The 17,866-nt window shown below is 36.0% G+C and overlaps 1 protein-coding gene across 1 annotated transcript in view; it reads right to left on the bottom strand.

Annotated features, from left to right (window-relative positions):
* USP25 (ubiquitin specific peptidase 25) overlaps positions 1 to 17,866 on the bottom strand; it is a 220,518-nt gene that overhangs the window by 48,504 nt on the left and 154,148 nt on the right. The window contains exons 11-14 of the mRNA XM_006889818.1: positions 15,009 to 15,136; positions 14,552 to 14,647; positions 13,257 to 13,418; positions 10,126 to 10,352 (exon numbers count right to left, since the gene is read on the bottom strand). Coding sequence (XP_006889880.1) covers positions 10,126 to 10,352; positions 13,257 to 13,418; positions 14,552 to 14,647; positions 15,009 to 15,136 — 613 coding nt within the window. The remainder of the gene's footprint in view (positions 1 to 10,125; positions 10,353 to 13,256; positions 13,419 to 14,551; positions 14,648 to 15,008; positions 15,137 to 17,866) is intronic.

The following is a 17,866-nucleotide window of genomic DNA, read 5'->3' as shown; positions in this document are numbered from 1 at the left end:
GCAGGGTTTAGGGCTGTTGTGCATAGGGTCGCTATGAGTCGGAAACGACTCGACGGCACATAACAACAACAACAACAGCCTATGGCTATGGCTTGCAAATAGAGAAATGTACAAACAGAAGACAAATTGACAAAAATTTAGTCTCTGTGTGTTTCAAAAACTTTTTCAACAGAATGAAAAAAAACCCTCTATAGACTGGGAAGACACATTTGATGATGAAATCTCAGACAAGGGTCTCATGATAAAAGTTTACAGAATATTACAGGTTTTCCACAAGGCAAAGGCTGATGACCCAATCACAATATGGTCCAAAGACATAGAAAGACATTTTACAAAGAAGACATTGAAATGACTAACACACATTAATGAATGATCCAAATCACAGGCCGTAAGAGAAATGCAAAGTAATGAGAGATCATCTCACCTTTTTAGCAGTAGCATAGTTTAAAAGAATAGCAAGCTAAAAGTAAGTGCTGGATAAGATCTCACATTCCCTGTTGTGGGAAGGTAGAATGGTGTAGCCATTTTGGAAGATAATTTGGCTTTTTCTCAAAATGCTGAACATAGAAATTCCATATAACTCAGCTAGTGCACTGCAAGGAATACAGAACTGAGAGACAAATGGAGATTTGTACACCTAGGGGGCTCTGGTGGCCTAGTGGTAAGAAACTGTGCTGCAATACTGAAGGCATGCATTTCAAATCCATTAGCTGCTCCGTGGAAGAAAGATGGGTAATCTCCCTCGCAATTTGGGGAAAAAAAATTGCGTTTGAAAACAAAAATCACTGGAGGGTAGCTATGGGTCATCTGTAACTCAATGGTACACAATAATATACCCGGAGCAGCGTCATTCACAAAAGCAAAAAAATGGAAACAATCATATATTTGTCACCAAATATATGGACTGGGAAATGATGGTACATTCATAAAATGAAATAATATGCAGCAATAAGGAGGAACGATTTCATATAATAATATATAATATGGGAGAGTACAGAGAAAGCATTATGCTCAGTGAACTAAATCAATCTCTTAAGAACAAATACTACATAGAAATATTAAAAAACAGAAGGATAATTAGAAAGATGTATATAAAAGTCCAAAAGGGGAAGAAGCAGGAGAGACTAGGATAAGAGGGGAGCACATCATTAGGATAAAAGAGTTGGGGGGTGGTGGTGAGGAAGGGAGAGTGTGTAAAGGCATTAGGAAAGATACAATGGGGACCCAAAAATACAGGGTAATAGCAGGCATCAATCAATGGTGATTAATTTTATGAGTGATCATTTGAAACACATTGTGAATGTATGAAATTGAAAGTATGGAAATTATACAATATATGAATTTTGCATACAAACCAATATAAAAGTAAAAAGAGGGGTAAACAACTACAACCAAACTCCTCACAATTCAATAAAGTCTACTACAATCACCAACTGAAATAAAATTATAGGAATATCATAAACCAACATTTCCACTGATTATTATTCCTACAAAAATTATCACACAAGGGTGTTTACACTTATAATCTTTATTGAAAACAAAACAAACTGTAAACAACCTATCTCTCAACAAGGAAAAATAAAATTACCACCCTCCACCACAGTGGACTGAAAGTTAACAAAGAAATGAAAAATTACCAGGTATTGGACTTCTGAGTAGGATTAGGCCTTTTTGTGTATAATAAAAACCAGTACCATTCAAGGAAAAGAGAAGACTCTTGAAAATGTAAGAAAATCTAAATGATAAAGCAACCTTTAAAATTCAAATACAAGTGACAAAATTTGAGCATAGTATTTGTTATTGTTGTTGATATGTGCCGTCAAGTCGCTTGTGACTCATAGCGACCCTATATACTAATAAAATAGTATATGCTGTATAAGCTATCTTATATAATAATTTTAAAATACCTGTAAGCCAGTATGAAAAATACAAAAAGCTCAATATAGAAGTGAGCAAGTTAAACAAGAAATTCACAAAAATTTACAAATATTCAATTTCATCTATACGTAAAAAAAGCCAAAGCTAAAGGAAGAAACCAAGAAATAAAGACCTGAACAGAAAATTTCAAAAGGCAACTCGAAACAACAAAGCAAGATACTATAATGAAATGTGCAAAGAGCTGGAGTCAAAAAATTAAAAGGGCCGAACTCACTCAGCATTTCTTAAGCTGAAGGAGTCGAAAAACAAACTCAAGCCATGGTGGCAATGGGTAGAATGTTAAATGATCTGGGAAGTATCTATAGAAGATGGAAGGAGTACACAGAGTGGAATTAGCTGACACAGAGGAATTTTTTGAATAATATATGAGCAAGAGCCCATGGTGATGAAGGAGGACGTTCAAATTACTTTGTAGGAACTGGCAAAAAACAAGGCTCCAGGAGTTGACGGCATACCAATTGACATGTTTCAACAAACAGATGCTGCCCTGGATGTGCTCACTAAGTTGTGCCAAGAAATCTGGAGGAGGGCAAGCTGGCTGACTGACTGTAAAAGATCGGTATTTGTTCCGATTCCAAAGAAAGGTGACCCAAAAGAGTGTGGAAATTATCGAACAATATCATTAATATCATATGCAAGCAAGATTCTGCTGAAAATTATCCAAAAACTTTTGGAGCAATATGTCAACAGAGAACTGCCAGACGTGCAGGCTGGATTTAGAAGAGGTTGTGGTACAAGGGATATTATAGCTAATGTTAGTGGATCTTGGCAGAAAGTAAAGAATATCAGAAGAATGTCTTTCTGTGCTTCATTGACTATGCAAAGGCTTTTAACTGTGTGGATCACAACAAGCGGTGGCTGACTCTAAGAAGAATGGGAATCCCAGAACATTTGACTGTGCTTGTGGGAAATCTATACTTGGACCAAGAGGCAGTCATCAGAACAGAGCAGGGAGACACTACATGGTTAAAAATCAAGAAGGGGGCCCGTCAGGGATGTATTTTGTCTCCATACCTTTTCAATCTGTATGCAGACAGATCATCCAAGATGCTGGGCTGTACGAGGAGGAATGTGGCATCAGGATTGGTGGAAGAGTCATCAACAAACTGCATTATGCAGATGACACAACCCTGCTTGCTGAAACTGAGGAGAACCTGAAGTGCTTGCTGCAGGAGGTCAAGGACTGCAGTCTTCAATATGGACAGAAGCTCAACATCAAGAAAACTAAGATTCTCACTCCTGGGCCAACTGGCAGCGTCAGTATGGATGGGGAAGACATTGAGATAGTTAACAGCTTTTGTTTACTTGGCTCCACAGTCAACACTCTTGGGAACAGTAGCCAGGAAATCAGGAGATGAATTGCATTGAGAATGTCAGCTGTGAGGGACCTCTCAAGAGTACTGAAGAGCAACGATGTCAGGCTGGAGACTAAGGTGTGCCTGATCTGGGATATATTCTTCACAATTACGGGCTATGTTGAATATACCATGGACTGTTAGGAGAACAAACAGATTTGTCCTCGAGAAGGTGAAGCTGAAATGCTCCTTGGAGTCAAGGATTCTGAAGCTTCGTCTGACATACTTTGGGCATGTTGCAAGGAGGGACTGGTCCTTGGAGAGGGACATCATGTTTGGGAGAGTGGAGGGATGGCATAGGAGAGGAAGACCTTCAATGAGATGGATCAATTCTGTGACTGGAGTGGTGGGGATGAGTGTGTTTGAGATGGCTAGGTTGGCACAGGATAGAATGGCGTTTAGGGCTCTTGTACATAGGGTTGCTATGAGTCACAAGTGACTTGATGGCACACAGTAAAAACAACAACAAGCTATCAATAATTATAAAGTCTCCAAGGATGCGCAATATTTTGAAAAGACAAGCTGCCTCATATACAAATTTTGGGAATGTGAAAGTTTCAACGTTTTGGAGGAGTTATGACAATTAAAATAAAAAATGTTTTATTTAAAAAAACAAGGAATATATGCTGCTCATTTAAAAAAAAATCTCATTGTCATTGAGTCAATATTGACTCTTATCTGAGCCTCCAATGGGTTTCTGAGGCATTGAATCACATAAGAGGTGACTGCCCATTTTTTGCCACAGTGTCACTACTATGTGTGAACCACTAGAGAGGTATGGCCTTTGGGTCAGTAACACAACCCCCTATGGACTACACTCCCAGAGCACAGAACTGTACATACTTCTTGTTGACACCATTAGGTGCTGCTGAATAGGGTGTGTTTCACTGTGACCCTATGAACAAAAGATCTGAGCGCTGTCCTATCCTGTGCCATCCTCACAATCTCTGACATACTTGAGCCCAATGGTACTGTTACTATGTCAATCTATCTGGTTGAGGGTTTTCTTTTCTTTCACCAACGCTTCACCCTTCCAAGCATGGGGAACCTCTCCAAGGAAGAGTTTTTCCTAGCAACATGCCCAAAATATGTAAGAAGAATATATACCACTGACTCTAAATTCAGAAGTTAAATTACACTTAAATTTTGTAATACCATTTTAAAAATGCTAATAACTAACAACAGAGTTGAAAGTGAGACAACAAATACGTGAAGGCAACCCTCCTTCATATTATTGTGTATCTAAAACCTTACTGCACGAATGTCTCCCAAGCTCCACACACTTAAAACGGACAAAGTGAACTCATCAAATTTTTATACTCTTACCTAGGGAAGGAGCTTTCTAGCCTACTAGCTTGTCTTTTTACCAAAAATGTATATATTTGTTATTTTCCCATGTCATTAACAAGGGTATAGTATCTCTAATTTCTCACTATTAACTCTCATCTATAATCCACATCTTTCTCATGTTTAAATACAGAAAAATATATATCCATGCACACACAAAGTCACCCTCATATATATTTCAAGTTGTTTCCTCTCTTACTACCATGCCTTAGTTAAAATGAACTTTGTCACTTGCTTTCAAAGAGATGGACAATGGAAAAGAATTTCAAAATGACTAATACAAAGTTTCAAATATTAAAATATTAAACGGACTATTCAAAGGCATACTTAGCCCCAATTTTTTTAAAAGTAGGAGAAAATATAATAACTACCTGCCAAATAGCAAAGCATTGAGAAATCTGTAAAACAGCACAGTTTTAAAACTATATCCGAACATATAGCTTGATTAAAGATCAGAAGGAAGAACTTCTTCTTTCATTACCATTGTCTCTTGATCAGATAGTACATCCTGGAATATTTCAGTGTTGACCAATTATTATTGGCACAGTACTTAGTTTGAGAACTAAAGTGTGTCTGATTCACGCTACAGCCTTTTCAGTCACCTGCTAGCCATCTGAAGAGCATATATTTGAAAAATAGTTGTATTAAATAGTCTTCCTTGTATGTGTATGGTAATGTTCTATCACTCACAACCTTGTATTTCAGGAGAGACCTAGAAATTGACTTTTTACTATGAACACAACACCATTTTTCTCCTGTTTTTCTTTCCCAGCGTAGTATATTGTTTTATGTGCCACAGTCACTTGTGACTCATAGCTACCCTATGTAGAGCAGCTCTGAATCCTGCTTTATCTTGAGCCAATTTAATTGTCTCACACCTGTCCTCATTACTCCAGTCAATTAGTCAATCTATCTCATACAGGATCTTCCTCTCTTGCGCTGTCCCTCCATCCTTCCAAGCATGATGTCCTTCTCCTCATGGAAGCATGCCCAAAGTATATGAGATAAAACTTCAAAATCCTTGCCTCCAAGGAGAAACTTGGGTTTCACCCTCTATGGTAAAAACCTGTTTGTTCTCCTGACCATCATGGAATGTACAAAACTCTTCAATCTCCAGCAACTCAACTTAAGAGGCTTCGGTCATCCTTATTCACTGTCTAGCTCTTGATGCATAACTGAAAAGACCATAGCTTGGAACAGACACACCTTAGTTTCTAGACTGACATTATTGCTCTTCAGTACTCTGGAGAGCTCCCTAACAGAAGATTTTTCCCAGTGAAATTCATCTTTTGATTTCCTGGTTGCTAGTACCAAGAGTGTTGATGTGGAGCCAAGAAAGTAGAAATTTAACAATTTCAATCTCCTTTCCACCTATCATGGCGTTGCAGCAGCAACCTCAGGGACTCGCAGCACTGCAACAACCTCTGGGCCTTGAAGCGTGGGGAAGCAATCTCCAGGTCCAGCACAGTATACCATATGATTATCTGATTCAAACTAGTCAAAGCTAGTCCATTCCATCTCCCTAATGCATAATATGTAAATGTTCATGTATTCCATTTCATTTTTCACAATTTCTAGTTTTCTGACATTCAAGCTATGTATATTCCATGTTCCAATTACTAAAGGATGTTTGCTATTATTTCTCCTTATTTCAACTGACTTCCAGTCTGGGCTATACCATTACTACTATAACTGCCCACATTCCTCTACTGTCTAGGATGACAAAAGAAGAATTGATGTTTTTGAGCTGTGGTGTTCGAAAAGAGTTCTGAACATCTCATGGACTGACAAATATGTCTTGGAAAGAATGAAGCCAGAGTGCTATTTCAAGGAAAAGATGATGAGATTTTGCCTCACATACTTTAAGCATGTTGCTAGGGAGGGCTATCCCTTGGAGAGGGAGATGATGCCCAGAAAGGTAGAGGAAGACCCTCAACAAGGTGGATTGGCACACTGGCTGCCACAATAAGTTCTAATGTGTCAGGAAGTATGAAGATGGCACAGGATAAGACAAGGTTTAGATCTGTTGTTCACTGGGTTGCTATGAGTTCTACTTGACTAGACAATACCTAACAACAACAACATTCATCTGAGAGAGAGCCAGACAATGAATAAGGATGACAGAAGAAGAATACCTTTGAGCTATGATGTTGAACAAGCATTATCAATATCTCATTGGCTGAAAAAAGAACAAACAGGTATGTCTTGAAAGCTAGACCAGAGTGTTCCTTGGAGTTAAAAATAACAAAGTTTGTCACTCATAACTTTGGGGATGTTGCTTAGGAAAGGCTAATCCTTGGAGAGAGATACTATGCTTAGAAAGGTAGAGGGCCAGAAAAAAAAAGGGGAAGACACTCAACCAGATGGACTGGCACAATGACTGCAAGAATGAGTGGCACAGGAAAGGATAAGATCAGATTTTGTCGTTATAGAAATCTTTGTCATTTATAGTCATTATGAGTTATAATCCTCTTGATGGCACCTAACAACTACAAAAATTGAACTACTATGTTTTTGTATTTAGAAATCCTTAAAAATGTCTAATAAAAATACAAAAGCCATGTATAGACTAGTGATTGTCAATCATTAAACTCTATCAAAGAGGACAATTTTGACAGTTTTCATAAAAACAAACAGGCATTGGTGGTGTTATGTGTAATCGACTTGCCTGCAACTCACAGTGACCCTATGTACAACAGTCTTAAACACTGCTCTATCCTGTACCAGAATCACTGTCTCAGACACACATACCCCCATTACCCAAGTCACTGAATCAATCCACCTCATAGAGGGTCTTCCTTTCCTGCGCTGTCCCTCCACCCTCCCAAGCATGACGTCCCTCTTCAAGGACTGATCACTCCTTGCAACAGGTCCAAAGTATGTCAGACGCTGCTTCAGAATCCTTGCTTCCAAGGAGCAACCTGGCTTAACCCTCTCCAGAAAAAACCTGTTTGTTCTCTTAGCAGTCCATGGTATATTCAATGCTCTCTCCAGCTCCACAGCTCAAAGGCATTAATTCTCCATATATCATCCCTAGTCATTATCCAGCTCACTGATGCATAGCAAGTGACTGCAAAGACCATGGCCTGTATCGGGCACACCTTAGTCTCCAGAATGACATCATAGCTCTACAGTACTCTGGAGAGGTCTCTGACAGCAGACTTTGCCAATGCAATACATCTTTTAATTTCCTGGCTGCTGGTGCCAAGAGTGTTGACTGCAGAGCCAAACAAACCAAAATTTTAAACAATCTCAATCTCTTCATCATCTATCATAATGCTGCCATTTGGCCCAGTGGTGAAAATCTTTGTTTTCTTGATACTGAGCTTCAATTCACATTGAAGTCTGCAGTCCTTGAAAGAACTTGAGCAGTAGAAACAGACATTAGCAGTTGTAATTATGTGCCATAGAGTCGCTTGTGACTCATAGCGACCCTATGTACAAGAGCCCTAAACCGTGTTCTATCCTATGCTCTATCCTGTGTCTTCAACACACCTACTCTCACTACCCCAAATCACTGAATCGATCCATCTCATTGAGGGTCTTCCTCTCATGTGCTATCCCTCCATTCTCCCAAACATAATGACCCTCTCCAAGGACTGGTCCCTCCTTGCAACATGCCCAAAGTATGTCAGACAAAGCTTCAGAATCCTTGCCTCCAAGAAGCATCCTGGCTTCACCCTCTCCAGGACAAAACTGTTTGTTCTCTTAGCAGTCCATGGGATATTCAACACTCTTCTCCAACACCACAGCTCAAAGGCATCAATTCTCTTACTATCAACCCTATTCACTGTCCAACTCTCTGATGCATAGCACACAATTGCAAAGACTATAGCCTGGATCAGGCAGTATAATTTAAAAAGAGGGGGAAAAAAGCAAATAGGCGTTAACAGAAATAGACTATATATGTAATTAAACTTCTCTAGTTCAACAAAGTACACTGGAATACAAAAATTGAGACTGATGATTTTGAAGTGAAAGCACCTCAATTCATTCTTTAAGAAATGGCCATCTATAACCTGGTTTCTCTTCAGATCAAATAAATCTTTTGCCTTTTACTGAAGATTTCCATGGAGACAAACAACTCTGAGTCTTTAATTTTTTGAGTGCACAAACGTTGGTCCTTTACCAAGTTTATCTGTGTTACTACTTTTTATTTTCCTCACAAATATAAATATACTGGAATAAAAATATTGCATCTATATTTTTTTCTCCCAATTTAAGGGGAAAAAAGTAATGTGTCTATAACTTCCTATCATCCACCTTTTTCATAAAATAAAAAATAAAAAAAAGAATCTGCCTTACTAGCAGACTATCATTCTCTATCTAGCAGTGTCCAGTAGGTATCTTACACTTTATGAGCATTTCTTTAATTAATGAAAACATAGGAAATCCCTTTTTAGAGAAAAAGCTTTACAGTTTATTAATGCCAGCTGTAGAGTACTAGATTAAGGGCTGATGGTCTAATGGCAAGAAGCTGTGCTGCAATCCCAAAAGCATGTGGTTTGAATCCACAAGCTGCTCTGAGAGACAAGGATGGGCAATTTCCTCCCATGGTTGGTTAACTGATTCTGAATACCAACCAGAGGGTCAGCTATGTTTCAGTTCTGACTCAATGGTACACAATCACCACCACCCTATTAAATCAGGTTTGCTCAGAATTTACATACTGAGTATCTAGAAAAAGTCAAATTGGCCATGTAAACCTCAAAAATCATTACCCTTGAATCTAATCCCAATCTTAAAAGTGGTTTGTAGATTTTTCTTTTTCTATAGATCAGTAAAATGGGAGATAAGAGTAGGATGTTATATTAGTAAGGAAACATATAGTAAAATCAGTAACAGATTAATAGAAAAATAAACAATAAAAGCCAAGAAGATAATAACTTCTGAATAAAGGAACATTCCTTCAAAGAGAAGATAGCTGGATACTATACAGGACATCACATTACGTGCTTATGTGCACAGGTACGTGCTCATGCTCATACACACCAAATTCTCTCAGGGCACTCTTCTTATTTTTATTATCTGGTGACATGCCAATTAAAAGTCTGTTACAGAATGGCTCAGAGATTAGATTTAGAAATCTGTTAGAGAAAGTTAACGTATTGATATTTCTAATTCCTAAACCTAAAGAGTTTTAATTATTATTTAAATGTCATTGTGCAAACAACAGGGGACCTATAATTGACAGCTCACCAATTGAGTACCTGTAAGTACCAGTTTGTTACACAATTTAGGGTATTAAATTAGCAATAAGGCCACCTGCTATGTCAATCATCATAGCAATCCTTGAAAATTTTTCAGCCCTTCTAAACCTGATATTAAATAAGAAGCCAGAATAGATAATCTTATATAAAATCCTTTCTAGGGGGGAAATTCATACTTAAAATTGAAATCCATAGGTAATCTCTTTCTTAATTTTAACACGATTATACGTATCTATTAGAGATGGTAGTTGCTACACTGTGAGGAAGCTTCTTACCTCTGGTGTCATTTTCTATTTCTGTCCTCCAGCGATGTAAACAGCTTTCTAGGACAGAAAGTTCTTCTTCTGTTATGTGTCTTGGTGCCGGATGCATCGGCAAATCTGGAGGTATCCGAGACTGTGTGAAGGGTTTGTGTATTACTGATCTTGACGAAATAGCAGTAATTGCTGCAGGTGATGTGCTTGGCAGTTCTGAAGAAGCTGCTCCCTGCTGTTCTGCAGTGCTGTATTTTAAAAAAAATATGTATTATTAAGCTTTCTAAATTTAGGCTTCAGACAAGGTTGTACCAAATATATGCCATTTATTAGCTAGTAATTTAAAAAGAAAACATCATTAAGGAAATATGTGGTATTAGTACAGAAACAGCTACAGAGATCAAAGAAACAGAATTCAGTGACCACAAGTAAAGGCATTTACCCACACACAACTGATTTTTTTATAAAGAGATGAAACCCATGAAATGGGGGAAAGATAGCCTCTTGAACAAATGATGCTGACAAAACTGGATACTTACTAATAAAAAATTAAAATAAGATCCATCCTTCACATCAAACGTAAAAACTAACTCAAGATTGAGGACCTACGTGTAAAACCTAAGACTGTAAACATTATCAAAGAAAACTTGGAGCAATCTTAAAAGCCTTAATCTATGGTATCAAGAGACTATCGAATATAACTGAGAACATACAATCTGCAGTGTACAAACTCGATAAATGCAATTTTCTATAAAATAAAACCTTATGCATACAGAAAAATTAGAGATCCTAAAAAGATTTAGAGATCTCTAAAACTGATAAGAAACTCTAACCCACAAAGAAAATCAAATTGGTAGAGGACACGAAAAGACATTTCCTCAAGAGACATTTAGATGGCCGCCAACAAGCATATGAAGAAAAGTTCACAATCACTATTGTTGGTATGTGCTGTTGAATATAGTATGTCTCATAGCAACCCAACAAACAACAGCTCTGAATCCTGTTTTCTCTTGTGCTAGCCTCACCATCTCTGATACACTTGAGCCCATTGCTTTAGCCACTGTCAATTCTGTAGTTGAGAGTCTTCATCTCATTCATTGACCTTTCTTCTTTTCACACATGATATCCCTTTCTAAGGAAAAGCTTCTTCTAGGTATGGAGAAAAGATACAACCCTAACACACACCATTTCTGATTTTAATCATACATTGTTCCCTTGTTCCATTTGAACAATAGCTTCTTGACCTAGATTTTGAATGAACATAATTTTAGTGTTTTCAGAATCTCATTTTTCTCAATGTTAGTCATAATTTATTGTGGTCTATACAGTCAAATGCATTTGACAAATGGACATTTTTTCTGGTATTCTTGCTTTCAGCCAGGATTCATTTAACATTAGTAATGATATACCTGGTTTCACAGCCTTTTCTAAACTCAGTTTGTACATCCAGCAGTTTCCCGTAATATACTCTTCAGCAATTTTGGATGATCTTTAACAATATTTTGCTTGCATTTGGTACTAATGATATTATTCAATAATTTCTACATACTGTTGGATCATCTTTCTTGGGAACTAGAATAAACATAAATCTCTTCCAGTCAGCCAGCCAGGCAGCTATCGTCTAAACTTCCTGGCACAGACTACTGACTACATTCAGGATTGCATCTATTAGTTGAAACACGTCAATCGGTAACCCATCTACTCCTGTGGTCTTATTTTTTGCCAGTATCTTCAGTACAGCATGAATTTCTTCCTTTGTTACCACTGGCTCATGTTCATATGGTTCCTCTGAAATTTTTCAGAGTTGATCAACTCTTTTTGGTACAGTAATTCTGTGTATTTTTTTATATTTTCCTTTAATGCTAACCTGGATCACTAAAGATTTTGTCAATGGCATATCTCAGTACTGCAAGTTGGAGCTTGATTTTGTTTTTTCAATTCTTTCAGCTTGAGAAATGCCAAACAAATTCAATGAATTCTTCCCTTTTTATTTTCTAACTCTAGCTCTTCACATATTTTGTTATACTACAATGATGAGCTATAAGGAAAATGCAAATAAATAATTGAGATACTATTTCAACCCAGCAGCAACAGCAAAGTTCAGTAGGAAAGGGAAAAACAAATGCTAGTGAGAGTGTGGAGAGATTGGAACTCTCATACATTGCTGGTGAAAATGCAAAATGGTTTAAGCAGTACAGAAAGCAATTTGATGCTTCCTTAAGTCGAAAAGTGAAATATCAGTCTGTTTCTATGAATATATTCCTTTTTTTCTCCTAGTTTATTTACAAAATTCAAATATAAATTTGAACAAATTCTTAAGAATTAAGACCTATATCATGAACAGATATATGCACATCCATGTTTATTATGGTATAACTTATAATAATAAAGAGATGAAAACAATTCAAGTGTTTTCAACAGACAGACAAGAAACTTTGGTACATTCACATAGAGAAAACTAGGCAACATTAGGAAACAATAAAGAATCCAAGAAACTGCATAACACACATGGAATTATGACATGATAATGGGTAAAATAAGTCAGTTAAAAGCAAATATTGTTTAAAAACACTATTATACAAAAGCTATAAAAAGGCTTAAAGATATAGGATTGTTACCACAGATGGAAAAGGAAAGGAAAGAAAGGTAGGTAAATAGGTAATTGACACTTAAAAAGATTACTGAAGAACAGGCAATACACAATAGTAGATTAATAATGTACTGAATAAACAACCAATATATTTTGCAAACTTTCATGCAAATCACAATTTAAAATTGTTTAAAAAAAGACAATACATGGGTTATTATAAATATCTTAATGAGATTCTTAATATATAAGGACTACATTATTACAAGATCAAAATTATGTTTTTATTATGGAAACTAGTTTGACATTCATTTAATTATATATCAAGTCTAATTAATATAGTATTATGAAGAGATAAAAACATAAAATGAAAATTTAACTCTACAACCATAAAAATTAATAAATGAAATATCTAGAAGTCATGCAATTTTTAAGTGAATCATTCTTCTTAAAAATAATTTAAAATAAACTACAACATATATTTTAAGACCTTTAAAGGATAATCAATTATGGTACTTTATAACACAGGTAACATAGTTGTCTCTTGCAACAAGAAAACGTTTACCTTGGTAATGTCTGTGATGGTATGGGACCACTAGATGGGGAACTAGCATCAATATCATCAACAGGAGAAGTACAAACAGGTTTACTTGAGGCAAATTCCAATGCATACTGTAGAACATCTACCAAGGGGAATCGTTTAGGACCCGAACCATAGCTTAAATATCTGTTAACCATAAAATGTATGAATGCTTTTATATGCATATATAGCACAACTTTTTTCAATTAAGAGTTCTAAAATATGGTGAAAATAGGTCAACAAATCTTCCTCAACAATTAAATTGATTTTGCTTTCAAATAAATGTTCTGAAAAGGAAGAAAACCAAAGCTGATTAAGATTGTATGTGTTCATATACTGTTAATATTTTAAAATGCTTTTCTAAGTTGTATGTAACTCAATAGGAAAACTAACAGTACTTTTCTCAGAAGACTACTATATTTATTTCTAGATGTTATATAATCCCCAAATAATTTACTACCTCTACCTTTAACTTCTCAATATGATTACTAATACTTTTAAGTAAAAAATTTGCCAAGAGTAAGATGTTGTATTGTTTTGAATAGGAAGTTTCATGCTTTTTTGTCATTTTCAAAATAAAACTTAAAGGAATATAAATGAGATTATCAGAGGCTGCCAAAAGTAATCTCTCAGACCACATTTAATCCTTTAAACTTTTGTTTGATTTGTAGAACAGATGGCAGGCAATGTGTATTTTGGCTTCTTTTAGAAATAAAAGTTCTACATGGCAGTGAGTTGTAATAGCTGGCTACTTTACTGTTGTCAGGTGGACATTACTACCTCTTACATAGGAATATACTCTCCAGGCTACATCCCTTTATCTCCTTTCTAAAGTTTTTGTGAGGCTTGCATCTTCATATTAAGGAAAAAAGTTCAGTCTCCATTGATTTTAACAGAAGTCTCAAAAGTCTTATGTATCAGGTTAGCTTTACACTAGATAAGCTTAACTTTACATCTATTTTCAGCATTATCAAGTGTGTGCTCTAATGTTGTTGATGTTATGTGCTATCAAGTCGCTTGGGACTCATAGCGATCCTATGTACAAGAGCCCTAAGCGCTGCTCTATCCTGTGCCAACCTCACCATCTCTGACACACTCATTCCCACCACCCCAATCACAGAATCAATTCATCTCATTGAGGGTCTTCTATCTTAAGCATTAAAGAATATTCTGAAGCCAATTGGTTATATTTTTTATAATCAAAAGTTTAAAGAGAAGGTCTGGATAGTCACTAAATACATGATTTTCTTATGGCTATGATTTCTTAACTATTAAAATACCTTTCTAGTCTTTGCTGTAATACTGTGAGGTAATCTTTAAGTCTCTTGATCTCTTCTCTCTTAATTCTTGTTATTTCTCTGTTTCTATGCATGTATCTATCAGAGAAAAAGAAAACAATTAGTATGTCTAAATCTATTGAGAGATGGTATAATATACAATTTAGGCATTGTTGCATTCAAAATTTTATAAATCAATTATTAGATATATAAAGTAATTTATTAATTCTAATGGACATTAAAACACTGGTAGAATGATTTTTTCATTTATTCTTAACATTAAATACCTACACTTCTCTACTATAAAGAAAACTTTATTTCCCTTGACAAAGGATATTAGATATACTATGAAAAAAATCAATTCTAAGAAAGTTATATCATATTTATATTTAAACACACTAATTCTTCATCTAGTACTAAGCTGTTTCAAAACTAAGCCATACTGTATATCCAACCATACCTGTCCAGATATAAAACTTGAGGAAATTCTAATTTGTTGTGAATTTTTTCTGGTCTTCCCAATGCCTGATTAAATTCAAATCTTGACAGTTCAAATGTTAACACAGGGGGCAGTTCAGTAAACCAATGCTGAAAGAAAACAAGACAAAATTCCTTACTATCTTATTCCTGTTTTCTCCACTGCAGTTTTAGGCATAGAATTAATTGTGAGGACTGGCATTTTTATGTGAATCATAACAATGATGACATCATAAACTGATGACGGGCTACACAATTTAGTTGAAACTTTTCTTCTTCCTATAAATTTTTCAGAATTTCCAAAAGCATACATAACAATCAGAAATTAGATGTTCCTAACCATCTATCTGTCTGTCCATGTGTATTTTTAACTAAAATTTCTAATGCTTAGAAAAAGATGGTTTAAAATCATCCTTTTCATAGTCTCAGTCTTCTGGCCTCTTCAACATTTTATTAATCATCAGTAACAATATGAAAAAAATATGAATACTACCCTGCATTGAAAAACAAGGAACTCATGCAATATTATTCAAAATGGGTGATCCTGGAGGACATTATGCTGAGTGAAGTACCTCAATCACAAAAGGACAAATACTGCATGGGACCCCTGTTGTAGAAAGAGACTGACATCAGGGTTGGAGTAAGACTGAGAAAAACTGGATATATTATGTATACTGAATTGAAACAGATGAGGGAGCAGAGTTTAAAGGTGATAAATGATAGCATATTATGATTATCACAGGAATCCAGAATTAAGGTTGCATAGCAGAGTGCATTCAGGGTGGGAGCAGGGAGATTGTATACCAATGAAGAAGTTTATCTTTGCTTTTCAAAGAGAGGAGTGAACTGGGGGGGCGGGGAGTGTAAAGAAAAAAGTGCAACAATGAATGAAAATCCAAAATCTCTGTAAATGTTCATTTAAAAAAAATGTGATAAAGTATTTTGTAACTTAAAATACTCAAATATATTTGTAGCACAAAATTATCAGAAGTCTTATGCTTACAAATTAAAAATATAATTTATATTATAAATTCTATTTATTTATCACTTGAATGTATGGAAATTTAAGAAAGGATCAATGATAAGTATTAATTACTGTGGTGGTGGTGGTAGTCTTAGCTATGTGCCATCAAGTTGCTTGTGACTCATAGTGATCCTATAAGTTACACTATGTAATTGCTCTGAACTCTGTTCTATCCTGAGCTAATCTCACTGTCTGACACATTTACCCCCATTATTCCAGTTTCTTTGTTAATTCATCTGATCTAGGGTCTTCTCCTCCCCTTTGCTGTCCCTCCACCTTTCCAAGCATGATGTCCTTCTACAAGGCCACATGCTCAAACATGATAGTTGGAGCTTAAAAATCTTTGCCTTCCAGGAGCATCCTGGATCCACCCTCTCTAGGACAGATTTGTTTGTTCTCTTTGCAGTCTATGGTATGCTAAATCTTGAGCATGACAACTCAAAGGCATCAGTTTTTCTTCTATCATCCGTAGTCATTGTCCAGCTCTCTGAGGCATAGCAAGTAATTGTCAAGACATGACTTGAATCAGGTATAGTTTAATCTCTAGAATGACATCGTTGCTCTTCACTACTCCAGAGAGGTTCCTGCCAGTAGATTTTCCAAATGCATTTTTGTCTTTTGATTTTCTGGCTATTAGTAACAAAAGAATGTTGACTGTCAGCCAAACAAGCTGAAGCTGTTAACAATCTCAATCTCTTATCTATCATGATGCTGCCAATTGGCACAGTGGTGAGAATCTTTGTTTTCTTGATGTTGAGCTTCAATCCATATTGAAGGCTGCAGCCCTTGACCCTTGGCAGCAAACTCTTCATGTCCTCCTCAGTTTCAACAAGCAATGCTCTATCATTTACATAACTCAGGTTGTTGATGAGTCTTTTCCAATCCTAATGCCACATTAAACTTCATAAAGTCCAGCCTCCAGAATGATCTGTTCCACATATAGATTGAAAGGTAGGGACATAGGATACATCCCAGGCATACGCAGTGTTTCCCTGATCCGTTCTGACAAGTGCCTCCAGGTAAAAGTATCAGTTTCACATAAACACAATTAAATTTTCTAGAATTCCTGTTCTTCTCAAGGTTAGCCAAAATTTGTTGTGATCTACACAATCAAATGCCTTAGCACAGTCAATGAAACACAGACAGATATTCTTCTGGTACTCTGCTTTCAGCATAACCAAAATCTTTTAAATGATTCCCATTTTTTCATTGACATTAAATTTATTCAAATTGATAGTGACCCTATAAGATAGAGTATAAGGTTTCTGAGGCTTTACATTTTTTTTGAGAACAGATAATCTCACAAGTCTCTGATTCAGCAGTTTGTGGGTTTGAACTGCTGACCTTTAGTTTAGTAACTCAGTGCTGCATATACAGCATCAAAAGACCAATGTTAAATAACTACATGCTTCATTGATATGAGCCAAATTATAGTCATATGTTCAAGTGAATTTCTTCCTACTTTCTCTCATTATATATATTTGGGCAACTATTCAGTTAGGTATTAAATTTAATAATACATCCAAAGAAAATGAGTTTCATGTAACCGCTTCAAGCTTTATGCAAGTAAAGATAAAGTAGCATTAACATGTAAATTAATACACATATAATTAAAATTAACAAATATTTTTGAATGCTTACTACATGCCCTGAAATGTGCTATTAAAAAAAAAAAGTGCAGTTTTTCTCAGTCTTACCCCCACCCCGATGCCAGCCTCATTCTACAACAGTGGCACCATATAGCATTTGTCCCAGCCTCATTCTACAACAGTGGCACCATATAGCATTTGTCCCAGTCTCATTCTACAACAGTGGCA

This window comes from Elephantulus edwardii, unplaced genomic scaffold (assembly GCF_000299155.1).
Source record: "Elephantulus edwardii isolate Elephantulus edwardi_28Jun2011 unplaced genomic scaffold, EleEdw1.0 scaffold00081, whole genome shotgun sequence".
Lineage (NCBI taxonomy): Eukaryota > Metazoa > Chordata > Mammalia > Macroscelidea > Macroscelididae > Elephantulus > Elephantulus edwardii.
Note: the sequence above shows the minus strand (reverse complement) of the source record. Positions and strands in the feature narration are given on the sequence as shown.